Here is a 27,270-nt window from a genome sequence, read left to right on the forward strand (position 1 = left end):
TTTCCCTATTAAACTGATTTGGAGCCTTTGTTGAAATCAGTTGACTATATGTGTAGTCTTATATTTCTGGTTTCATTTTGCTTAATACTCTACTCTCGTGATTACTATAACTTTATAGTAACTGGAAATAAGGTACTGTAAATACTCTAACTTTGTTCTTTTTTCAGTATTAGTTGATTGTTCTAGATCCTTTGCATTTCAATATAATTTTAGAATAATCTATTTCTTAAAAGTAATTAGATTAGGATAACCTATTCCCTCAAAAATAACTTGCTGGAATTTTTATAGGGGTTTCATTAATTCTATATATTCATTTAGAGAAAATTATAGCAATTTGAGTTTTCTAATCCATGAGCATGATATATCACTGCATTTTCTTGGACTTTATTCACTTTCTCTCAGCAATTTTTATAGTCTTCAGTATGAAGGTCTTACACAAATTTCACTAGTTTTATTTCTAGATATTTGTTGTTTTATTGATACCATTGTAAAAGTTTTTCTTTAAGTTTAATGTTTTGTTATTGCTAATATACAGAAGTATAATTAAATATATACATTGACGTTGTATCCTATGGCCTTCTCAAATTCAATTATTAATTCCAGCAGTTTATGGACTCCTTTGGATTCCTTTTAGTATAAAGAGAAACTTAAATCTCTCTTTCACCCCTGTCTCTCAGTCCACTTCCCTAGTTCTTGCTCTGCAAGACATCACAGCACCAGATTCTTTTATTTCTTTTCAGAAATAGGCAAAGCATATACAAAGAAGCACCAATAGTACTGCAGTACGCATTACATATAGTTTTGTGTTTTGGTGGTCCCTCACTCCACCTTTCTGAGAGGATCAAATTTGTCTTGAGTATCTACAATTCATATGAAAATGTATTAAACAAAGAAAACACGTTTTCAAACTTGTTTGAAAACTATATTTTTCTCCAAATTTATAATATCAAAAAATGAAATAAAGCATAGTTCCAATGCTGCTTAACAATATGAATTAATAGAAAGTGCTACATACTGTGAGTATTTTAATTATGCGAAAGTATTACAATTTGGGATTATATATGTTCTGTTCTACAATCAGTTTTGGGGGCGCCGGTGATTTTCAATATTGGCTGCTCCTTGGAATCACTCAACTTGCTTTAATAAAAATACTGATGTGTGGGTTCTACCCCAGAGAGTCTGATTTTATTGATGTGGGATATGGACTAAGCAAAGCGATTTTTTAAAGTTCCCTAGGTGATTTTAATGTGAAGCCAATTTGAGAACTGCTGTTTTACACCTTACTAAAAAAAAGTATATATAATGTGTGTGTATATATATATGTATATAATGTGTATATATATATAATGTATATATATATAATGTGTGTGTATATATATATATATATTCTCCTCAAGGGAGATTTTAAATGCAGAAGAAGTCTATATAGTTTATATAGTTTGTATTTGTAATTTTTATAAGCAGTGTCATGGATCAAAAAGTTAAATAACTTAGAAACATAAAATTCGAGTAACCTTACCTAAGGCAATTAACCTTTCCACATACTGTTTCTGCACGCCCCAAATTGAAACCTTAGCAATGAACTGTAACTTGCTCTTGTTAAGAAATTAGTGCAGGTCTCTTTGAAACACAAAATATGAAAAAAAATTTAAACATAGAAAACAAAAGTACAAGGATTTAGGGGGGAAAAACTTAAAAACACATTGTGTTGATATTTAGTACTGATTGTTAACCTTTTGTAGTCATGGAGAATTGCTTGGGGACAATGTTGTAATACTAAGTCAAATGGTCTATTTGACTGATTCAGACTGCCCTTTCTTATATTCTTCTATTCTAAAAATTTTAAGCAATATTCTAAAATAATGCAAGAAACACATGGCAAGGAATAAATAAAACTAATGTTACCTAGAGTAGTAGTTTCAGAGGAGTTTGTTTTAATTGACAAAATGAAATAACCATCTAAATACTTCAGTATCAAATCCCATATTTTCAAGGCTTATTATTTAAGTTCCAATCATCCTAACATATTGCTTGATTGAGATGTACATAATACTACATTAGAACTTCTGTAGATTTTAAACCAATTTTTAAATCTAAAGTGAGGTATAACACAGGCAAAAAGGATATATTACAAAACACAGCCCTAACACAGTGACACAAATTAGGTTCTGAGTAATCATTAGCGGATAGGCAGGTAGGCAGGCAGGATGGAAGAGAGGCAGGGAAATATTCTCTCTCTCTTTCTCTCTCTATCTATTAATATCTATCTATCTATCTATATGCATATATATATATTAGGCTATATATAATATATACCTATTAGTAGAACAATGCATTTGAAGTCTATCATGAGAATTTCTACAAAATGCAAAATGTTTCTTGAGAAGGATCTGTATATAAATTCCTCCTTTGCCATTTAAGACCATTGTAAAATTGGAGAAATCAGTTAAACTCTTTATTTTTCTCATTTATTTAAATGCATGTAATAGTACTTCTTAGGGATGTTTTGAAGATTGAGTGTGATCATGTTTATGAAAATGCTTACGCAAGAGGTGGGCTGGATCTTCAATATATGATCATTACTTAATTTTCATAATTAAACCTAAATCACTTTTGTTTTCATAATCTTATTTAAATCTGAATTTTATAAGATGCATTCTGAAGTGAAGAGTAGCAAGCACCACCAAATAGCTTATCTTCTCCTTTAGTTAATTTATTTTACTAATCTGAATCGTTGAACACTTCACTGTCCATCTCTAACATGGCTGAGAATAAGGAGTTGATCTAAGTATGTGAAAGAAAAATGTATCCTAAATTGTGCAATGACATTGTTACTCTTATTATTTTATGTATTTGAATTTATACCATCTTGATGCTTTTGACCCTTGGTACTCAGTGTGTGCCATAGACCGAGGATGATGTTGTCACTTAGAGAACTTGTTAGAATTCCAGATCTACTCAATCACAATCTCCATTTTAGCAAAATTCCCAACTAATTAATATGTAGACACATTAAAGTTTAAGAAGTGCTGCCGTAGATTATGAACAGTTGGATATTACTCTTATGAAAATTTAAAAATATATGACCTAAACTCTGCATAAATTCTTATTGCATGAATTTTGATTCTGGATCCTATGGACACAGGTTTGTTGTAAAGAACACTAAATCAGGAGTCAAAGCATGCTTTTTTGATATTGGCTGTGCCATTTAAAAGTAGTGAAAATGCATCAAGTTCTTAAACTTCTAAGAGTATCTGTTTTGTCATTTGTAAAGTGAAGAGCTAGTTAATACATCTCCTGATACTCAGTGGGATTATTTAGAGGTTTAAGTGAAATGGCACTTTAAGAATTTTCAAGGTCTGTACACATTAGGTGCTATTACAATCTATGAGTTTAGATCAGCTGACCACAGGTATATTTTGAGTAAGAACTTATAAGGGAGGAGGACAAGATGACAACCAGAGTTTAATCATTCCTTTATAGCTGCTGCTTTATATCAGAAATAGAAGGTGGCTTAGGAAATGAGTGTCCTAAAGAGAAAGGTAGTTTTGGATAATTTTGATCTTTATTTTTACTGATCGATTTGTGTTGACTTTGAGTGGTGGTCCAATCAGTTACTTTGTAATTAGCTCACAATGAAATTTTATTCAGAACTTGCCTTCAATTTTTCCTAGGGATGCTCTCAGTTAGTAACTGACTTGAGATCTGAGGAAATATCATGTCCCCTGGATTTGACATGGCAGTGAGGACGTCGTGAGGGATGTCTTTATGGAAGTCAACGATGCAAATTCTGGTTCTTTCCATTACAGATAAAAAGACTTGTGGTCCTCATGAATTCCAGTGTAAAAACAACAACTGTATTCCAGATCACTGGTGGTGTGATAGCCAAAATGACTGCAGTGATAATTCAGATGAAGAAAACTGTAGTAAGTAACTCTTGCTTGAGAACGTTGCAAGCTTGACAGCGTATTCAATAAGCAGGATAGCAATTTTTAGTTCGGTTAAGGTATGAATTTGAACCTGTCTGTCCTGCAGCTCACATTTTTATACATATATTCACATTTGAACAAGAATATTCAGACTAAATTGACCTAAATCTCAAACGGTAGAATTACTGAAATGCTCATCCTGGGAGTCATTTTCTTACATTTATCAGAATTAGTATGAAAGTATCATGAGGTTTAATGTAACACATTAGTATGCAATGAAGGTAGCCCTTGATGCAAATTCATACAAAGAGCTGAATGATATGGAGACAGTACAAAACATATCATTCTTTAATGGATGGAATTCATTTTATTTGTCTCAAATCCTTTTACACTACAAATTCACCCAAGAGCATCTTTCAGTGAAATATCATTTATTCTCTCTGGAGTGGTGAACACCATATGTATTCAGGATGCTTTCCTCTCAAAATAGAATAAAGCTATTATCATCATCTGCCTCCTGCATTTTTATGTAATAAATTTAAAAGACATTAATTAACCAACAATTTTATTTTCTAAGAAGCATGACAGTATGTAAAATTGTGATAGTATCTCTATCTTCTAGCATTAATTTCTGAATGTATTTCTTACTGGCACTTTCTTATGCTGCTGTTTAAATAAAGAGACAATATAATCATGTTCAAAGTAAGATAATAATCAAATTCCATTGATTAAATATTTACATTCTGCTACTTCCAAAAAGGATTTTATGATAACAATAATGTCTACTCTTATGCATTGGACTTAGAGCATTCATTTCCCAAGATACAGGAGACAAAATAGGAATTGTTATATTAAAGCATGGGGATATATTATTTAAAAGCATACGATTAGTAGAGTCACAGCTTTAATACACCACTTGGATGTTCAGTTTGCAAAATGTCAACTAATGTTTTGAATAACTTTCAGAACTTAATCTGAATAGTGTTTGAGTATCAGGTACATTAATTATGAAATCTCTGGATCATTATGATTATGAAATACTTTGAATATAGAAAGTATTACTATTATTACTCCCTCTTCACGTAGATATCTCCCAATTGATTGTACTCTTTAGAAAGGTAAAGAGTATTGCAGAGAGTCATTAGAGTGTTCTAGATTCCTTTAATCAGTAATTAAAAAAACAATTTTTATATAGCATGTTTTCAGATTCTGTCCAGTGATTAAAAATCTAATGGGGTGATCGTGGTAAGAATAGAGGAGAAATATAAAAAAGAAACAATTATTTTATACTTTTAATTTATTTTATTTGTATTTCAGAGCTTAAATGCACAGATAACTACTTAGCTTAGTTTTGGATACATTTAGTGTTAGTTATCAATAATATACCTGAGAGGAAATGCCTGTGACTGAAGGATATTGAAAACAAGAGAGGGTAGGTGGGAAGGCAACACAGGAGACTCACATCTTGGAAGACTCTTTATTCAAGTGGTAATTTAAATTGTGTGAGAAGTTAGGTTACTGCTTTAATGAGAAATAAAGAAGAATGAAGGGTTGAGAAAGCTCACTTCTGAGTCTCCTGGGGTTTCTTAAGTGGCTGAATATCATTTTGCTGACATCTCCTAAAAGTCATCTTCTGATGCAAGAAAGCAAGGAGAAGGAACATTGCCTCTCACTTGTCACCGTGGAAACTTAGTGATAAATCATTGTAGCCACAGGGCCCTTAAGAAAAAGCAAGGGAATTGACTGCAGTATCAAGCATTGCAGTATAAAATACCCAGTTATGTGTGTATCTCTTTTAGTTCCTACTCACTCTGAGCTTGTGGCTAAGACAAGTAATATTGATGAATTTGCAGAGGAGAGTTGACAGTGAACAGGAATGAAGCATATTATAGTTGTGACATGGAAGAATAGAAGGCATACACAGGATAAGTATCAGAGTGGGTAACATGTTAAACATGTAAGAATATGTAAGAGAAAGGATCATGGGCTCTACATCATTGAGTGGTGTTTGAAGATACCATCTTGACTAGGCCAGAAAAATGGGAAGATTTAAGCATTGAAAATGCCAGTTCCACATAGACAGAAGCTGAGTCTCTGAAGAATGAGAAGAAAAAATACAGTATATCTATAGGGAATACCAAGAGACTAGTCCCATAGAAGTCAGCCTTAGAAAAAATACTGTTGCTGTATTAAAATGCTTTCAAGATATTTCCAATATCTTATTATCAATTGAAATTATTATAATAATATGTATATAATTACAACAGAACTATTATAATTATATACACATAATTATAATATATATTGTAATTATGACTATATTATATACATCACACAATTTTATATATATAATTATAATATATATAGATGACAAAAATATACCCAAAAGGACAGCGGTATGTTATTATGTTTTCTAAATGTTATTAGTCAACGATATGCATTTTAGTGCACATTTTGTCATTTATTGTTAGCTCTTATTAAGTAGTGAAACATACCAGAGATAGTAAATTGGCCTTATACAATAGCAACATGCTTTTTTTTTTTTTTTTACAGGCCTGCATACTATCACACAACATTCGCTTGCATTCCATTGCCTCACTTATTTCTTTATCACATTTATCTGAGTTCCTACTTAAATATCTGGAGATGGTCTAAGGAGTAGGGCTATGTACCATGGTCTAACACAGTGCCTGACACATATTTATAATATTAGCAATGTATTTTAAAGTTTTCTTTTGGACTTCTTTGTTTGTGAATCATATATAATGAATTAATGTTTTAAATTGTATTGGAAACATTCCGGCCATAGATATGGGAAGAGCTGGAATAGCAGTGGAGCAATTAACTGCCAGCTATGTTTTAGTTTAATATGCTTTCTAATGTTTTATATCTACATAAGATAATTAGTCCATTGTCATTTCATCATCTGATGATGATCATTTCCCTTGTTAAGTGTTCAGCAGGGACACTTTGCTTCAGCAGTGATTTCTGCTCTTAAAAATAAGAAAATTTCATTGTTATTGGAGTAATTTTGTAATCTGGATCAAAGGTTTGGAAATATTTGAGAAATCTTGACATCTCTACTATTTTCATCAGCAACAAATATATATATAGCATGTATGCCTTCTAAGTAATTGATGTGCAAAATAAAATTATTTCATATCTTTGCATTATTAAGAAGTAACTAGCATTCCAATAGATTTTAAAGTATCAAATAATTTGATCAACTAGATCAAGGTTTATGTAGAAAGACAAGCTGCATCTGCCTTATTTGAATTTCTAGTACTTTCACACTGAATTTATATGAAAAGATTTTTTGTATAGCATGTCAGTTATACTAATTGTATTCTAAAAATTCTCCTCAGATGCTCACACCCACATTGATATAACTTTTGAACTTATCACCGAGGGTTTATGATAGTATACTCAGTGGAGAAATTGGAGTCTGGAAGCTTTTCTGCTATGCCACTAACTCTGTGGCTTTGAAAGTTGCTTTTATTTTCTGAATATAGCTTCTTAGGTTTTGTGCAAGACGGCTCTCATAGTTCGTTTCAATTCTGAGGCAGTATGTTTGTGCCTTCACTAGTATCAAAGGAAGTGACCAATTTATACTATGCCTTTATTTTTTATCCTTATTATAGAATCAGCCTTCTGAAACATGCCCTGTAAAGGCTTCTTGGCTGTGAATCTAGCATGTTTAAATGAGATTTATGGAAAACCTGGTTAATCATTCATGTATGGGATTCCCTATCTATTTTAGATCTGGGGAATAGGTAATATCAGACCAAGTTAGTGTGGGAAAAACATTTTAGAAATACTAGGGAAAATGTCACATTTAAATTTTCTTTCAAGATGGGTTAGATTTCAGGTATAGTCATTTTTTTGTTCTTGTTCACAAGAAAAGTGCCAACTATCACACCAAGTTCTAAAAATTGGTCTTTTACTTTATTCTGAAAAGATTAAAGGCAAGATAAACAATTAGAGAGTACAATCACTTAGGATCTTCTCTCATAACAAAATTACATTTTCCTCAAGAGAGAATTTCTTTTGAGATAACTAGTAGCAAAAAATTCTAAGGCATATAGATGAGAGCAGATTAGCTTCCCCATTCCTTGATGTCATTTGTGTATGTATAAATAATTCAGGATTATTATTCAGAAGTAGATTTGCTGGCATTTTTTAAAAACATGGTAGAAGCATACAGAATTTCCATTTGTATTGAAAAATGCTTTTCCAAGCAAGTCTTTCAGTTCCTTTGCACACATATTGGAACGGAATAATTAACAATTGTAAGACAAGTCTCTATAGATCAGATGTTCTGTGGAACTATTGGGCAAATGCCTTGAACTACTAGCTATACAACTTTTCTATAACCCTGCATCAGCAACATCCAGCCCTCCCCATAGCAGTGTGTAAAACCCTGTGAAATTATTGCTGCTTAGCACATGATAAACACACTTGCTTTTAATTAGAATAAAGGTAAATTAGAATATTAAATGAAGAATTATCCTGTTTGGATACCCTCATGTCCATGAAATAAAATGATTCTACTGCTGTTTTAAAACATCTAAATATACTATGTTTTAGATGTACTCTCTCTCTCTTTATTATTTAATGAAAATATTTTAATGTTATTTACCATCGTTTGATGAATTGAGCATTGATTAATTAATTTATTTTACTATAATTTCTTTTCCCTGAGAATAAAACTGCATGTGTCTGCAAATAGATGGAAGGTGAAACAGCTTCAGTATGGATGGATAAAAAGAGAAAAAGGGTTTTCTTTTATTATTATTGTAAAGTGAAATAGACATTGCCAAACATGTGCCTTGGACAATTAACTTGACTATTCAGGGCTCTAATGTCAATTCCTGAAATAGGTGAGCACTTATTACTTCTTCAGTGGTATAGGAGGCAATGATATGGCCTAGCAGTAAAAGTATAGGCCCTGGTATCAGGTTGTCTAGGTTCAAGTTCAATACTAGCTCTTTTGCCTGCTGGGTGATTTGGAGTAAATTTCTTATCCTCTCTGTGCCTCAATTTACTCATCTAAAAAAGAATCCAACGATAGCACCTACCTTACAGAGTTGTAAATATTAACTTACAAGCTAATTCAAGTACTTGGCATTAATTTCACCTAGTGCCTAACAACAAACAAGAAATCAGTAGCTGGTAATTTTTATTATTGTTATAATTAGTAATATTAGTATTAATAAAGTTGTTTTTAAAATTAAAATGTAGTATGTGTAAATATAGTGCAAAGTCAAAAAGAGAAACTGTTCTTGTCACGCTGTCTAAACAAAGGAGTATTGAAAAATGAGGGGGGGGGTCCCCCCTTATCATGCTATTGATAAGCATCTTATCTTATTCATAGTCTGAAGTTCACATTTTAAAGTCCCAGAGCAGAGCAAAAAGCTCTGATACATATTCCACGTTTCACAACTCTTCCAGTGTTCTCAGACGGGGTCTTTATATAGAAATGTAGGAGTCTTCATGATAGCAAACATTCAAGATGTTTTCGCTAGAAACCTAGTGATTGTGTAGAGTAATATTCAAATACAGGCTGAATTATGCACAATCTTTATGTAGAAAATTATGCTTCATATGAATATTCCTTAAATTTAATTTCAGTTACCTATTTCTCTTTCATCCGAACAAGAATATTATTGTGTGTGAGACAGCTGTAAATACAGTTAATGACTGGGGGAAAACAAGAAGGGGTTCTCTCATCATACCAGATATCAGTTCTCTTTGGAGAAACAAAACCAAACAATAGATGATGCCCAGCAGTCGAATTGATTACTTGCAGGAACAAATTTCTGCAATCCTACTTCATTGTCCAGATGAAACATATTCCACATAGGAATGAAGCCAAATAGCAAGTCACAATATTTGGCTTATGTCCTATGTGGAATATGGTGAAGCATAATTAAATTAAATTGGGAAATTATCTAAAATGGCAGGTAAATTATGTAGGGCATAAGCAAACAATTGCATAAATAAAGAGGCAATTTTCAAAAAAGAGTCTCCTCCTGCCTCTTCAATCCTTACCCACCCAGTCCTGTCCAGTAATACCCCCATGTATAATTTAGTTCTAGGAACTCTGGATTTTCTGGGGACAAAATTGAAGAATTAGAAAGTCATTAGAATACATAATAAAAAGTCAAGAACCAAATTCTAGAATCTTCAGTAAATAAACAGCCCTGGGTACCCACAGGGAGTAACAAAATGTCTTACTTGCTTTAAGTAAATACATAAAATGACTTAGAATTTCAACTGGAAAAAATTGTTGTTTTGTTTTAATGTGTAGATTTTTATGCCTTTTAATTTACTTTCCTGCTGCATTTTTATTAAACAGTAGACTATTTGTCTTTTGTCTTTTTTTCAATTTGTTTCTATAATGCCACTTTCTATTCATGACTTTAAAAATAAATTTGAAAAATCATTATATTATGTACCATAGATCCTTCATGAAACATTTTTTCTAGACAATTTATTGGTTCTGCTTGGCTAACCTTTATTTTCTTAATGCTACCTCATGTTGTATGTCATATAAATTTTAGAATGAAGTTGCATATAAGAGAATAACCCTGTGCTATTTTTCTGTCCCCAGAGCCACAAACCTGTACAGTGAAAGATTTTCTCTGTGCCAATGGGGACTGTGTTTCTTCAAGGTTTTGGTGTGATGGAGATTTTGATTGTGCAGATGGCTCTGATGAGGTAGGCATCTTTGCAAAATCAAACAAAAAATAAAGCAGTTCCTTAAACTCGCATTTGTAATTATTATTCATTTCAAGGAGTGTGACAAGGACAGCTCTGAATGCATTTTGCTCCTGACACACTGAGATAAGTGTTATATCTAAGCGCCGTGCTACACACATCCAGCACCGGGAAAAGCTCTTGTGCTACTATTGACAGTTAATTTTATAGTCTCTTTTACCTCAAGTGGTGAATGGTTGGGTTGGGAATAAGATGTTTGGAAACCCTATTCCCTATAGCTGATGCCCTTGCCATCTGTGAATTTGTTCATAAATTTGCTGCAGTATTTAGAGTCAGGACTAATATTTTTATGCATTTTAAACAGTTTCTTCTCCCCAGTCTCTTTCTTCAGTACATATAGTCTTATAGACTTAGATATGGGTCATCAATTTTTATGAAACCGCAGGTTTAGCTTAGCTTAGATGATGAATCACAATCCATTTATAATAAGCTCTACATACACACAGTTAAGGGAAAAAGTTTAGAATTTCTCTGGATAATTCTGTAATCCTAGATTGTGCTAACATTTATAAAACTTCACGCAATTCATTACTCATGCATCTGTGTATTCGTGTTACAGATATTAATCACTCCATGATGATTTAAAAATAATACATGACACACAGTAATAATCACTGTGATTACTATGAGAAAATAGTGATTTTCTCTGTTAATGATTTCTCGTGTTACTATCAGGAACATAGCACTTGTGTAATCAAGTCCAGTCAGAGATGAAGGAAAAATGAGGTCTCTGGAGCTCAGTGGCCACCATGGCTCCTCCTGGTACACAGTGACTCCCTAGACCTCACTAGACGATATTGACTCAAATATGTACCTACCCTCACGAAGGGCCTCCCAGTGACTGTAGGCTTGGCAAGAAGGAATCCTCCTGCTGCTCTAGAGGTTTCTGTGTTTCAGGTTCAGCTTCCTTAAGTATCCACTGATGACCCGCCTCTTTGGGAGACACTGCAGGTCTCTATTAATGATAGAGCCCACACTAACTAGATCTTTCCCAGCCTTCAGGTATTCTTATCAAGTTTGGACAATTCTTCTCCATTCTCTATCTTGGAAAAGTTCCCCTAATCACATAAAAGAGTCTAGATTTTGGAAACCAATGCACTTAATTTCTCACCTGAAGTCCAGAAAACTTAAACCTTTAGGCTGCAAAGGTCACTTAGGAGAAGAAGAAAAATACTATTTCTATTCATGGGGCTATTTACAAAACAAGTCAAAATGAAATTTTTAAAAATGCACAGGGAAGTTCAAGTCTTACATTGCTCAGCTACATATTTCCTTAGTATCTATTTACTCAAAAATTGTATTAAATGTTTTCCAGTGAGGAAAATATATTTCACATAAATTCATCCATATCATTAAAATGTTTTGTTTTTGTTTTCTTTAAAAAAATGTGCTCCATGGGGCTTTCCTGGTGGCGCAGTGGTTGGGAGTCCACCTGCCGATGCAGGGGACACGGGTTCGTGCCCCGGTCTGGGAGGATCCCACGTGCCGCGGAGCGCCTGGGCCCGTGGGCCATGGCTGCTGGGCCTGCGCGTCTGGAGCCTGTGCTCCGCAACGGGAGAGGCCACAGCAGTGAGGGGCCCGTGTACCACAAAAAAAAAAAAAAAAAAAAAAAAAAGACGTGTTCCATCAGCACCGTGTAATTGTGAAACATCAAGAGGTGGGGATATATTGCTTAAGGCTTGTGATTTCATCTTGCATGTTGTTCACTAGATGTCCAACATACGTAGACAAAATCAAACACTTCTTTTTCAAAATCTTATTCGCATGAAAGTAGACATCCTTATCTATGCCGTTTCTGTCATGCCATAAGTACATGGGCATAGTTCTCTGATGGCTGAATGAATATATCTCCATTATCTGGACATTTTTATGATAATGTCCCTAGGGAATTAAATTAACTCTCTGAAAGGTGGTCTTTCTCTACATTTACAGACATTTAGTATAGTCTATATGTAAGGAAGTGGCTAACACTATGGGCAGCTGATTTCTATTTCCTTTCTAAAATCTAGCTTGACAGGTTTCATTGACAAGAAAAGCAAACAAACAAACAAATAAAAAGGTGAGCTGAACAAATGGCTAGAAAGCATAATTACATACAGGATATTCTCATATTAGGAACAAAAGAAAATTGTGAGGATTAATTTTGTATGAATGTTAACTGAATTCGTTTGTTAATTTCCAGCCAAAACAAAAAAAAAAGAAACCAAAAACTTGGATCAATGTAATTGTGTATCAAGTTAGTGGCAAACACAGAGAAGAATTATTTAAAGTGTCTTTAAAATATAATATATGGCCTCTGCATCCAGTATAATATACTGTAAGGACAAAAAGAAATGTAAAAGAATCTTAAACTGTATTCGTAGATGTGTTGTTAAATAATAACATTGGTTTTGCTAATTTGAATTTCATATATCAATATCTTAAGAGTAGGATAGTTCAAATGTTAAATTTTTAAAATATTATTAACACTCAAAATTTTTAAGTAAAATAAAGGAGATACAAATATAGAAACAATGAAAGTAAATAAAAGTCCTGTAATTAAATTCAAAAATATCAGTTTGAGATCTTGATTTATTTTTCTCCTTTTTAAAATATATATTCTTAGCTCTGCCACTGAAAAATCCTAAAACCAATGACATCACAGCCTTAAAGACTATCTCTAACATTCACATCATGACCTCTAAATACATTTTCCAATTAACAGAATCAAAACCCCTTTAAGAAATGTTTAATTCTAGGTCTGAGAAAGGCAATTGACAAAATGAGCCACTAACATCTTGTCAAGCCAGAAAACAAGGCTATTGGGATAGTGTCCAGAGTACATAGGAGCAAAATTGCAGGGCTTTCCACTGACAAAAAGGACAATTTGAGCATCAGAAAGAAAAAACAAATGACTGTAATATATTGAAATACAATAAATGTACAAAAATACATGAGTTCATAATAATACTTAAACAAATAAAAGCTCAGTTGTTACTTTGGAGGTTGCTAAGCTATCAGCATTCTTAGGATTCACTCAGCCAAAATCAGAATGTGGGACATTCTATAGAGCAAATGACCTGGTTCCTTCAAGTAGTAAATGGCATTTAAAAAAAGTAGGGGAATGGAAAATAGTTACACATTAAAAGAAACTCAAATCAAACTCAGTGTATAGACATCTTTTACATCCTTCTTTTACCAAACCGTATTTTTATATAGTTAAGAAAATAAGAAACTTTTTAATGTGGTTTGGGAATAACTTTAAGAAATTTTTGTTAATTCCATGATACTGTTAATTTTCTGAAGCTATCGTTGTTATGTTAAAGTTCAGAATATAAATAAATTGGGGGAGAGGATTATGAAACATGAATAGCCAAGTGTGGATAATTGTTAAATATGCATAATGAGCACATGGGTCTTATTATTCTATTCTCTCTATTTTTCTGTATGTTTTTAAATGTCTAAGATAATTAAATACCCCACAAATATAAACACAGACACACTGCATCCACTATACTGTAATTATTATAAATCAAAATCTTCTGATGATAGAAAAAGTGTCTGGAAGTATTACCTTCTGTGTTATTCTCAATACAAATAGACCAGTGTTACTGGTTACTGAACTCTTTTACTTGAATTAGCCTTATTGCTGAGATAAACATTAATTAACTCTATAAGTATATACTGAGCAGTTATAATCAACACATATATTAGACACTTGATTCATAGACAAACATTATCCCTATCCTAGTGGACCTGAATTACATAAAATGTTAATTTATATTCCTGATTTTCTACATTTGCTACTTCATTCATTCAACCATTTATTCAGCAGTTTTTATTGAATGCTTACTTATTGAATGTGTCCCAGGCATAGTACTGGGCATGGAAGAGGAAGATGATGAACAAAATATATAAAATTACTTTCTCATGACCAGTGCATGGGCTATTTCTCCAATGTCATGCACCATTACATAACTTACCCCTCAGATACAGCACGTTTCTAATTCTCCTTACACATGAAAATTCTTTTCTTAGTTCCATTTCTGTTTAAACTTCTTCTGTGAAGCCTTTTGTGAAACCTTTAAGAATTCATATGTTTAAAGCATATTCATTTATCTTGACAGTATATTTTATTGCAATTGTTGGTTTAGGTGCTGGTCTTCTATTAGAATTTATCAAATACGGGGAATAATCTTAGTTTTCTTTGCATTATTACTTAAGAAACTCTAGTAAATGGTAAATTTTCAATACTTGGGAGAAGAAGGGAAGAAGAAAAGAAGGAAAGAAGAAAATCAGTTATATAGCAGGCAGTCTAAACTGCCATCAGCAAAGAGAAAACTATAGGAATTTAGAAAATAAACTCTTCTTTCTTACATGGGATGAAACTGGGAAGAAGCAGGGAGTAATAGTTTGATATACTTCATTCACTGGGAGTTTCACAAGCTGTGAGAGTGCTGCACCTTTTGTGAAAGGAGCAGACAAATAGATTTTGGCAACAGTAGAAATTGCTAAACGGCAGGAAAACATCATCCCAGCAAGATATTTCACTGCAGCCTCCCATTTCAACCAGAGCGATCAGACTCAAGGAAAGTAAATTTCTAGTGGATCCCTTTCATTGATCTCACATAAAGAACTGAAAGGCCCCCAAAGGTATCACTACTATCTTATTTGACTTCCAAATAAAATCTGTATGCGAGCTAGCAGAAAATACCAATTGTGACAGTTCATTTCACAGTTCTACAGGAAGAAATGTCAGGAGAGTGGAAAAAGAATATGACCAGCAGCCAAACTGTAAAAGAACAGGTACAGAGGGAACAAAAATGGGAATAAGAGGAAAGAAAGAACATTAGGGGAAGTTTTGCCAAGGCAAGACAGAATTGCCTTAGGATTCTTAGTTGTTTCACATTCATCCTTCCACCCCACTCCCAAGGAACCAGCTGTACTTGCTTAGAAATATTTTTTAGCCCTTTTATTTCCCTACAATCTTCATCGTCACTTACACTTATTAAAATTACATTACCCTATAACTGTCTATTGGAGAATGAGCCACTCGGAGCAATTTAATTAGTTGATAAAGCCATGGGATTTATGTTCTTTTTACATTTCTGTTTTATTATGACTAAGAGACAAATGAAAGTGGAAAAGGATTATAATGTTATATAGTCACAAGTTTAAATGTGACCATCTGAGTTTCTTGTATGTGTCTTTTTTGGATTTGAAGACATTTGTCTAAAAAATTAATTTTAATTATGTATGTGTTGTTTTTGACAGAGAAATTGTGAAACAAGTTGTTCCAAAGATCAGTTCCAGTGTTCCAATGGTCAGTGTATATCAGCAAAATGGAAATGCGATGGCCATGAAGACTGTAAATATGGAGAAGATGAGAAAAACTGTGAGCCAGGTAAAATTCTTGAGGCCGTATTTCATTTAACTAGTATTTTAACTTGGTTAGAATTTAACTTTAAGCAATGATATGCATAAAACAGTGGCAAATAATGCACATATTTACTGTTTTTAAGAAATAATCTGAAATATCTGTAGACAAATTAATTGGTGTGCCCTTCATATGTTTTGAAAGTGTTTTGGCGGGTAAGATTGTTATTATTTCAAGATCCAAGCATTACTCCCCAAAATTTGGTTTTCTGGTCTCTATATTTTTCTACACTATTTGGAGTTGTTTTTCCAAGACAGCAACATGAAATATGTTGAAACTGTAAGTATAATAAAAGTCAGGTTTCAATTCTGGAAATTAAGGTTATAAAACAGAATATAATAGTTTCAATGTGATACCAACTGAGAAAAAGGATGTCTATTATTTCTATTTGTATCATGGTCCAAAATAAAAATAAAATTAAGAAGCAAAACCAGAGTATAGGAAGAAAAACCCAATTTATACATTTCTATTCCTTAAACATGACTTTAAATATACTCATTAAATTAACTTTTATACTTAGGAATTTTAATAACAATATTCTACAGGAAAAAAATACTAGGGAAAAAAATCAGTTTGTAATCTATGTCTATGGTTATAAGCACTTTCATGGTTACTTTGAGAGACTAGGTCAGAATTGCAGATACCTGGCACACACATTGCCATTGTCCCAGTACCATGCCCATGGTCCATGTTGCTAATTGATCACATCTTTTTTCTTAATGAATCCAGACATATTCCCAGACTCCTTATTAATACAGATCCCTAGGCAAACACTGCCAATTAAAAGAAATTAAATCCCAAGGGAAAAGCTTTTTAGCATTCCTGGACTAAGTAATTTAGACCACAAAGTCATTATGTAAGTACATTTGGCTACCTAGTAGTCTAATATAAGGCCAAGAACCCCAGAGGTTTGAATACAAACTTAGCAAACTCAAGCACATAGACAAAGAAAGGCCTCATCATTATTATGTCAATTAATTAAATTGGGTATTGGTAGTAACTTATTTATCCACTTTTAAAAATAATTTTCCATATCATAAAGAAATACTTCGAATTCTACAGACTCTGTTAATCATACATATATTCATATTTAAAACCCCAAACCAAAAAAAAAAAAAACTTCTTAAAACTTATGTAAATATGACATTTATATCAAAACAGCCAAATAGATATCATGGGGTCTATGAGACCATGCCAAGATTTCTACTTTTAGCTTTATACAATGCACATTATGAATTAACATTCCCAAAGGTCACTAAATCCTATTACAGTTTTAAAAATAATTTGAGGCTTTTGTCTTTTAAATAAATTAATTGAAAATTGTAAAAAAAATACATTTAACTCTTCACAAATCAGAAAGATGGAGGTTATAGAGGGTTTTTTTCTTTCCCTTTCTTTCTTTAGTCTAGTGAGTTGAATACTTATTGAACAGGCTATTACATCATGAGGTATATTTAATACAATGCAATAATATTGTAAAGCACATCTTAAGTCAATATTTAATATCAGATGTTGAATATAGCTCAAATAATCTAAACTGTTTTCATTACTATGTATAATTTTTATATGCTTATATATGCTTTTATCTATCAACCATTCATTCTGTTCACTAAATCTAAATTTCAACTTTATATTCAGCTTCTCCTACTTGCTCATCAAGTGAATATATATGTGCCAGTGGAGGATGTATTTCAGCATCTTTGAAATGTAACGGAGAATATGATTGTGCTGATGGTTCAGATGAGGTAAAATCTATTTTTTGGTTAAAATCTCTGAATTACATGAATTAGGTTTGAGAAAGCAAATATAGTAAAAAACAAAGAGACAGAATCTTGATTCTTAGCACTGTCTAAAATGTCAAGACAAGAACATTGAATACAGTAATTTCAGCAAATACCTGAATCTTCATGCTGTCCATAGACTAAACCCTATTGTCATTTGCAGAGGTGATATTCATTAAATAAAAATAAAAGAAAGCCCACAGTATAATCAATCTCCAGTATTGTCAGCTGCATGTTTATCTTGCTTGTGATGATAGCATTATCATTAATGAAAACTGCAGTGGCCTTTTGTATTTGAACAGATGGGCTGTGTGACTGAGTGTAAGGAAGATCAGTTTCGATGCAGAAATAAAGCCCACTGTATTCCAATTAGATGGCTTTGTGATGGAATTCATGACTGTGTGGATGGCAGTGATGAAGACAACTGTGACAGAGGTAAGGTACTTTGTGTGTGTGTGTGTGTGCGTGTGTGTGCGCATGTGCTCCTGCAAGTAAGAGAATGGCAAGAATGACAGTTAAGATGCTACGCAGAATATTTACATAGTGTGCTAGAGGCAGAGGATAAGATCATTAAATGATTCTCCTTTTCTAGTTTCATTGCATAATAGCCTATTCTAAATAAGCAAAATCTGGCTCATTTTCAGACAAGAGTATAAATTTGTCTTCATATAACAAAGACAACCAAAATGCAAGTGTTTTTTGGGTGCCTATCATGAGCATGTCTTTGGACTAGATGTTGGGTCAGGGATGGGGATATGAGAAGAATCCAGGGAACATAACCACTATAGCCATTCCTACCAAAGTATTTTCTGGGCACGTTTCTCTTCCACATTGCTTGCCTGGTTTCTGAATGACTAGAAACAGCATATGGTATACTGTACCACACCTACTGATATGCTAGATCATATATAGGTTATAGGTTGTGCCCCAAATTTCTTTCTTGCCATATAGTTGAGAAAATGACCTACATTATTTGTCAGTCTGAAAGAAACTTTCTGTTTTGTAGCATCGTTTTTTTCCAGCTATGTGAAAATCCTGACAGATAACTTTTTAGTTTAAGTCACCACATTAAAAATAGCAATTATGGCTACTTTAGAGTTAATGAGTGGAAAGCAAAGAAATTATAGGGTGAATCTTAAAATGATCACAAATTGCAGCATTCTTATTATTTTCATAAGATATTATGAAATATATATCTTATCGATATATATTATAATATATATATATATTTAGATATATTGTTTAAATACAAAAGTTATTTTTACCTACTTATAAAAGTCTCTCAATCAACTTTACATTTTAGAATATTTGGAACATCATCAACAGAGATGATATTAGATATTGACATATGTTGCAAGGCATTTGAACATTCAGGGTTTACACAGTTTAAATGGGCCTAAAGTATTTACTTCTGTCAATATCTAGTTGCTCAAGGAAAAATACCTTCTACTTTCTTTAATATTAGATCAAAACTTTATGATGTCCTATATTTCTATTCCAAACCTGATAAAGTATTGTTATATCAGCAGAAGAAATCCTATTTCTCATTTGGAATCTGCAGTACCTTATAAAAAACTGTAAAAGATTAAACTTCCGTAATAGCCGTTTCTACTTTCGCTTAAGTTCTCACACTCTCTTTCTGTAATTGGTTACTCTAAAGAAAGCAAACTTTGTGGACATTCTGGTACCAACAACTCATATACAATCTTATAGTCAAAGACTTTGGGACCACAATTAAGCTACTCATCATTTACCATTTTCTAATTAATAAGCTCTATCCCCTCAGCTTAAGTCACTGTCACCAGTCTTGTTCTTTTCCTTGTGGCTTCCTATCTGGGCTATTAGTGACCCAACTGGTCACCAGTACATCCTATTCACTGCTGCCATGTTCCTCTTATTTAAATGTAACTCTGGTTTTGTCAGTCTTTACTTAAAGCTCTTCCTGGTTAGATACAAATATCACAACCTGGCAGTCAGGGTTATAAGAGAATGATCCCATTTCACCTTTCCAGTCTTATAACTCTACTAATCCTCTTTATGTACCCTAAATTCTAGCCAAACTGGAAGATAATATTCAAGCAATATCCTCCATGCTTTTCAACATCTTTCTTGATTATTCTACTACTTTGCCATCTCAATACCTTTGCCAGTAAAAATTATATCTATTCTTTTAAGTCCATCTCAGTTACTGTGTCTTCAACCAAACTGCAGTCTTTTTTTAGTTTCCCTAGGAACCATTTGATTGCATTCCTGTTGTCATGTTCTTCCTTCTAATATAATCACTTCTGTATTATTTGACTAAGCTTCCCTGTTGGAATATGAGTTTCTTGATGTGAAAAATTAAGTATGCAAGCAAAATGTGGAAGTACATTTCAGGCAGTGGGATAATTATGTTCAAAGTCACAGAGGTGAGGGAAACGATCTGTTTAGGAGCCACAAGTAATTGAGGAGTCATGCTGTAGAACTTGGTTTTAATATTATGCATGTTGAGGAGTTTTCCAATGCTTTTGAGGAGTTTTCTAATATTAAAAAAGGAAGGGGTGATGGGATTTGAACTATGTAACAGCACAGAGAATTTCCTGAGATGAGAATCAAGCAGTCCAGTTTCTTGTCTTATCTCCACGGACATTTCTGTGCTCATGTTTTCATACTATCAAGTTCAGCCACAGTGAAATGTCTCCAACAGCTGTAGAAACACCTGGAAAGTCAGTGTGTGCCTGGGAGGGTGGGTGGTGGTGGGCAATCCTTTTAGGATTTAGCTACTTTTTTAATATTGGATTTCATAAAAAAATGTGTTTGAACAAAGGATTCCAGGTTAAAAAATCAAACATTAAAGTAAAAAACTGAACATTATAGTATTTGAAATCTGAGATAACTTTCAGATTTAAAATGACTATTAAATGTTTAAGCTTACTGAATAAAAAGAGAGTTGAGAGCTTTTAATTCAACCATTTAGAAATATGTCAAAGCTCCCCTACCCTCCCTATTTCTGCTTCTAACATTTCTTGGGTTCCTTTGCTGCTAGGTAATTAAATTCCAATGGAATACCTTGTTGGTTAAAGTGTTTGATCCTGTATGGATGTACCATAAGGCATGACCAAGTTCAGATTTCTAGTATTTGATTTGCTTCCAGGAAGTTGTTTAGGTATTGGGAAAAAGCACTTCAAGGCACTGAGGAGATAAAATGCCAGAATAAACATCTCTTCTATTAAATGTTACTTCCATTCATCTCAAATCTGGACACGTGAGCTAACAGGGGCTAAGTGCTGGGGGCTGGAAGATAAGAGAGCTGTAGGATAAACATGGAACATTTTCAATGTGAATCAATTTTACTGGTTTACTTTAAAAGGACTGAAATCCCAAATACTATGGAATTAAAAGCAGCATTCACTTTTTTTTTTAATAAATTTATTTATTTATTTTTTGTTGCATTGGGTCTTCGTTGCTGCATGAGGGCTTTCTCTAGTTGCGGCAAGCGGGGGCTACTCTTCGTTGCAGTGTGCGGGCTTCTCATTGTGGTGGCTTCTCTTATTGCGGAGCACAGGTGCTAGGCGCAAGGGCTTCACGAGTCGTGGCGCACGGGCTCAGTAATTGTGGCACACGGGCTTAGTTGCTCCACGGAATGTGGCATCTTCCCAGACCAGGGCTCGAACCCATGTCCCCTGCATTGGCAGGCAGATTCTTAACCACTGTGCTATGAGGGAAGCCCAGCAGTCACATTTTTAAAGGTAAACCGTGTTGCCTTAAGGAAACTTGGTGTTTGTTTTGGCCTGAGCTTTCAAACTTTATTCTTTATAGCAATTTTGTTGGAAAAGATAGTTATTCTTTTTAGTAATTATCAGCTCAAATGTGTATATTATTATAGAAATTATAAAATATTATATATTTAAGCTTATCTCAACCCAAATAAAGATGAGAACTCTAGATGATTATTTTCTGTGATGTTTCACTTGTCCAAATTTCTATGAAACTCCAAGAGCTAAGTTATATTTAGACATAGGTTGTTGTTAATATATACTTATCTATTTTTCTAATAACCTCCCATTGAGCTGATCAAGAACATGACTAGGGAACTGGGATTTTAATCCAGCTAATCTCTTTATATTATACCTGTTTTTAATTGTTTATGTGTGCTTTATGCCATTTCAAAATAAACTTGTTAAGTTAAGATGTCTCGGAAACCCCCCACCCCCCCAATGCATTTTTTGCAATGCAAATTCTTCCTAGTACAATAGGAAACCTTTCGTAGGTTATCATAAAACCTTTGCCTTTCTGCTACAATTATGATTTCATTTATATTTCTCTTCTTCTTAATAAAAATAGTGGCATATCCAACACTTTTTTTGTTTTATTTATTTATTTATTTTTGGCCACACTTTGTGGCATGCAGGATCTTGGTTCCTCCATCAGGGATCGAACCTGTGTCCCCTGCAGTGGAAGCCTGGAGTCTTAACCACTGGGCTGCCAGGCAAGTCCCATGTCCCACACTCTTATGGGGAAAATGGTAATGTTATGTAATGCAATACCTTTGGGAACTCATTTTTTTTCCTTTTAACAAGACTGATGTGCTACAAATAGAGTTATTTTTAAATAATCAGAGGATGTCAAGAGTTCACAAATTCTGTTTGAATTTAGTCCATTTTAGAATGGAACATGTGATGAGATTTAGTCATTAGAATCTTTATTCTGAAAGAATACAACTCTATTTCATATTCTATGGATTTTGATATTGAATTAAGCTAAAGCTCACCTCAAACCAATATTCATATCTTTAATACTAAAGGCTGTTCATGTTATATCTTTTTGTTTTCAGAGTTCCTAAATGGTAATATATTTTCTTGCATTGATTTTGATAATTGAGATTATTTTAAAAATCAGGGCATTTTTAGAGTTGAACATTGCAGATGTTTGAAAGAAAAGGGCGTCCCAATGCCAGATATTGTACTTTCAGAAGTCTCACATGGTGACATTCACCTTGCTGCACTCACCAAGGACCTGCCTTTTTCTGTGTCTTTGTTAGTGCTCAGAGGTGTCAATTTAAGCTGCACCAGTTCTGTTAAGCATTTTTATAGGAAAACTTAGACCCGTTCTGAATGGTATCACTATAAATTCCTGGCCTCAGCTTCAACTACCACTCAAGATTCTAAGCAATCTACCTATATGTTTTTAATCATCTCTCTCTACCATTAACCATATCTGGTTTTTAAAAAGTTGATTTATTTTCTCACATTCCACCTCACAGCAATAGTAAAAATCATGAGCTTTTTTCAACATCTAGACACAAATTTAACTAAGCTACATATAGCTGTGCCTAGCATTTCCTCCTTCCTTTCTCTTGAAATGGAAGACTTGTCTTCCAGCCTAAGGATAATCCTTTTATTTTGCTTTAGATCTCAAATCCTTCACACTTTCTTGATTCTCAAGGAACTCATTATCTGAAGTACCTTTTCTGTCTTTTGTATCCTCAACATTACCTTGTCTACTGAATTCCTTAACTTCCTCTTTTCTTCCTCCCCTTTAAGGGTAAACTTCTGGACTACAAATTCTTCATCTATAATAATGAACTACAAACATTTCACTAAACCCACCACCACTTTCTCTAAAGCTACTCTCTTAGCATCATTTAAATGTGCTAACTATTAACTTCTTGTTAGAAAAGTTTCCAGGTATTTCTCCAACCACTCTGGCTACTTCTTCTCAGTCTCTGCTAGATTCCTCTTTATCTATTCAAACTTTAAATGCTGATTTTCTCTGTGTTCTCTTCTAAATTTCAAATAATAACTGTATTCTGATCATTCCCGACTCTACATTTACACCTCAGAAACCTATCCCATATTTCAGACACATTTATCCACTAGCCTGCTAAGTATCACCACATGATTGTCTTACCAGTAACCTAAATGAATTGTCATTATTTCCACTAAACCTGATCCTTCTAATGTGATCTTTTATTTATTGAATGACACCAACATTCACTGAATGACCCCAACAAACCAAAAATTGAGTAGTACTGTGTTTCACTACTCACTCTCCTTTACCACCCTCATCTAGTTAGCCATCAGATCCTGAGGATTCTACCTCCTGAAGAGCTCTCAAATGTAGCTACTCTAAATCAGGTTTCCATCAGTTGTTTTCTGGACTGCTGCAAGCCCTCTTCAAATTGGTCTTTTTCCTCCCATCTTGGCTTTACTACTCCCTATCTTCATTTCTAAGTTTTCCTCACTGTAGCTAGTGTTGTCATTCTACAACCCAAATCTGATTCTGTGATTTCCTAAGTTAAATCTTTGCTACTAGAAGTGAATTACTAGAGATTAGTGTGCAAGTCAAAACTCAGAACAAGAAGAGCTTATTGACTCTCACAAGCCTAGACTCATTATTCTCTCTAAAGTACATACATAAAATGAACAATGCTTCTTTCTTGGAATTTTCTAGGCTTGCAAGGATGAGCCCTATCATTCCCCAGCTCCCTGTTTTAATAAACATATCCATTTTTAATATGTTAATACCTTCAATCATCAAATCTCACCAATATAGAAATGATACTACTTATATATGAAATTTAAATTAATATAATTAAATTAATATAATTCTCTGAGAGCAGTCTTATTAATCTTAATTTTAAATTCCCATCAAGTTTCTTTGTGTGGTTTCCCCATGTACTCCTTACAAATATGAACTTATAAATCTTAACCATACCTCTTTTGTAGCATATGAAGATGTTGAGCCCCATAGAAATTAATACACTTTTCCAAAGCAAGACAAAGCAAGTTCCTATCTCCCTAACCATTGCTGTTTCTGCTATATATTGCTACATATCTAGACATACAACTAAAGTTTATTCGTACTTTGGGTCCTTTGCCTGTGGTGGATGTATTTAATTTTAAGTTAGAACGTCCCTGTATTCTTTTTTTTTAACATCTTTATTGGAGTATAATTGCTTTAAAATGTTGTCTTAGTTTCTGCTGTATAACAAAGTGAATCAGCTATATGTATACATATATCCCCACATCCCTTCCCTCTTGTGTGTCCCTCCCACCCCTCCTATCCCACCCCTCTAGGTGGTCACAGCACTGAGCTGATTGCCCTATGCTATGGGGCTGCTTCCCACTAGCTGTCTGTTTTACATTTGGTAGTGTATATATGTCCATGCCACTCTCTCACTTCGTCCCAGCTTACCCTTCCCCCTCCCCGTGTCCTCAAGTCCATTCTCTACGTCTGTGTCTTTATTCTTGTCCTGCGCTTAGGTTCTTCAGAAACTTTTTGGTTTTTTTTTTTTTTTTTGATTCCATATATATGTGTTAGCATATGGTATTTATTTTTCTCTTTCTGACTTACTTCGCTCTGTATGACAGACTCTAGGTCTATCCACCTCACTACAAATAACTCAATTTCATTTCTTTTTATGGCTGAGTAATATTCCATTGTATATATGTGCCACATCTTCTTTATCCATTCATCTGACGATGGACACTTAGGTTGTTTCCATGTCCTGGCTATTGTAAATAGTGCTGCAGTGAACATTGTGGTACATGACTCTTTTTGAATTATGGTTTTCTCAGGGTATATGCCCAGTAGTGGGATTGCTGGATCGTATGGTAGTTCTATTTGTAGTTTTTTAAGGAACCTCCATACCGTTCTCCATAGTGGCTGTATCAATTTACATTCCCACCAAGAGTGCAAGAGGGTTCCCTTTTCTCCACACCCTCTCCAGCATTTATTGTTTGTAGATTTTTTGATGATGGTCATTCTGACCGGTGTGAGGTGATACCTCATTATAATTTTGATTTTCATTTTTCTAAATTTAGTGATGTTGAGCATCCTTTCATGTGTTTGTTGGCAATCTGTATATCTTCCCTGTATTCTTTTTTTTTTTTAACATCTTTATTGGAGTATAATTGCTTTACAATGGTGTGTTAGTTTCTGCTTTATAACAAAGTGAATCAGTTATACATATATGTATGTTCCCATATCTCTTCCCTCTTGTGTCTCCCTCCCTCCCACCCTCCCTATCCCACCCCTCTAGGTAATCACAAACCACTGAGCTGATCTCCCTGTGCTATGCGGCTGCTTCCCACTAGCTATCTGTTTTACGTTTGGTAGTGTATATATGTCCATGCCACTCTCTCATTTTGTCACAGCTTACCCTTCCCCCTCCCCATATCCTCAAGTCCATTCTCTAACAGGTCTGTGTCTTTATTCCTGTCTTACTCCTAGGTTCTTCATGACCTTTTTTTTTCTTTTTTTTTTCCCTCAGATTCCATATATATGTGTTATCATACGGTATTTGTCTTTCCCTTCTGACTTATTTCACTCTTTATGACAGACTCTAGGTCCATCCACCTCACTACAAATAACTCAATTTCATTTCTTTTTATGGCTGAGTAATATTCCATTGTATATATGTGCCACATCTTCTTTATCCATTCTTCTGTTGATGGACACTTAGGTTGCTTCCATGTCCTGGCTATTGTAAATAGAGCTGCAATGAATATTTTGGTACAGGACTCTTTTTGAATTATGGTTTTCTCAGGGTATATGCCCAGTAGTGGGATTGCTGGGTCATATGGTAGTTCTATTTGTAGTTTTTTAAGGAACCTCCACACTGTTCTCCATAGTAGCTGTATCAATTTACATTCCCACCAAGAGTGCAAGAGGGTTCCCTTTTCTCCACACCCTCTCCAGCATTTATTGTTTCTAGATTTTCTTTTTTTACATCTTTATTGCAGAATAATTGCTTTACAATGGTTTGTTAGTTTCTGCTATATAACAAAGTGAATCAGTTATACATATACATATGTTCATATATCTCTTCCCTCTTACATCTCCCTCCCTCCCACTCTCTCTATCCCACCCATCTAGGTGGTCACAAAGCACCGAGCTGATATCCCTGTGCTATGCGGCTGCTTCCCACTAGCTATCTATTTTACGTTTGGTAGTGTATATATGTCCATACCACTCTCTCACTTTGTCACAGGTTACCCTTCCCCCTCCCCATATCCTCAAGTCCATTCTCTAGTAGGTCTGTGTCTTTATTCCTGTCTTACCCCTAGGTTCTTCATGACATTTCTTTTTCTTAGATTCCATATATATGTGTTATCATACGGTATTTGTCTTTCCCTTTCTGACTTATTTCACTCTTTATGACCGACTCTAGGTCCATCCACCTCACTACAAATAACTCAATTTCGTTTCTTTTTATGGCTGAGTAATATTCCATTGTATATCTATGCCACATCTTCTTTATCCATTCATCCGATGATGGATACTTAGGTTGTTTCCATCTCCTGGCTATTGTAAATAGAGCTGCAGTGAACATTTTGGTAGATGACTCTTTTTGAATTATGGTTTTCTCAGGGTATATGCC

General features: G+C 33.9%; 1 protein-coding gene across 1 annotated transcript in view; it reads left to right on the forward strand.

Annotated features, from left to right (window-relative positions):
• LRP1B (LDL receptor related protein 1B) overlaps window positions 1-27,270 on the forward strand; it is a 1,792,829-nt gene that overhangs the window by 1,616,722 nt on the left and 148,837 nt on the right. Inside the window, exons 67-71 of the mRNA XM_030883038.2 lie at window positions 3,810-3,926; window positions 10,543-10,649; window positions 15,963-16,092; window positions 17,764-17,870; window positions 18,209-18,341. Of these exons, the coding sequence (XP_030738898.2) occupies window positions 3,810-3,926; window positions 10,543-10,649; window positions 15,963-16,092; window positions 17,764-17,870; window positions 18,209-18,341 (594 nt within the window). The remainder of the gene's footprint in view (window positions 1-3,809; window positions 3,927-10,542; window positions 10,650-15,962; window positions 16,093-17,763; window positions 17,871-18,208; window positions 18,342-27,270) is intronic.

Source organism: Globicephala melas, chromosome 7 (genome assembly GCF_963455315.2).
Source record: "Globicephala melas chromosome 7, mGloMel1.2, whole genome shotgun sequence".
Taxonomy (NCBI): domain Eukaryota; kingdom Metazoa; phylum Chordata; class Mammalia; order Artiodactyla; family Delphinidae; genus Globicephala; species Globicephala melas.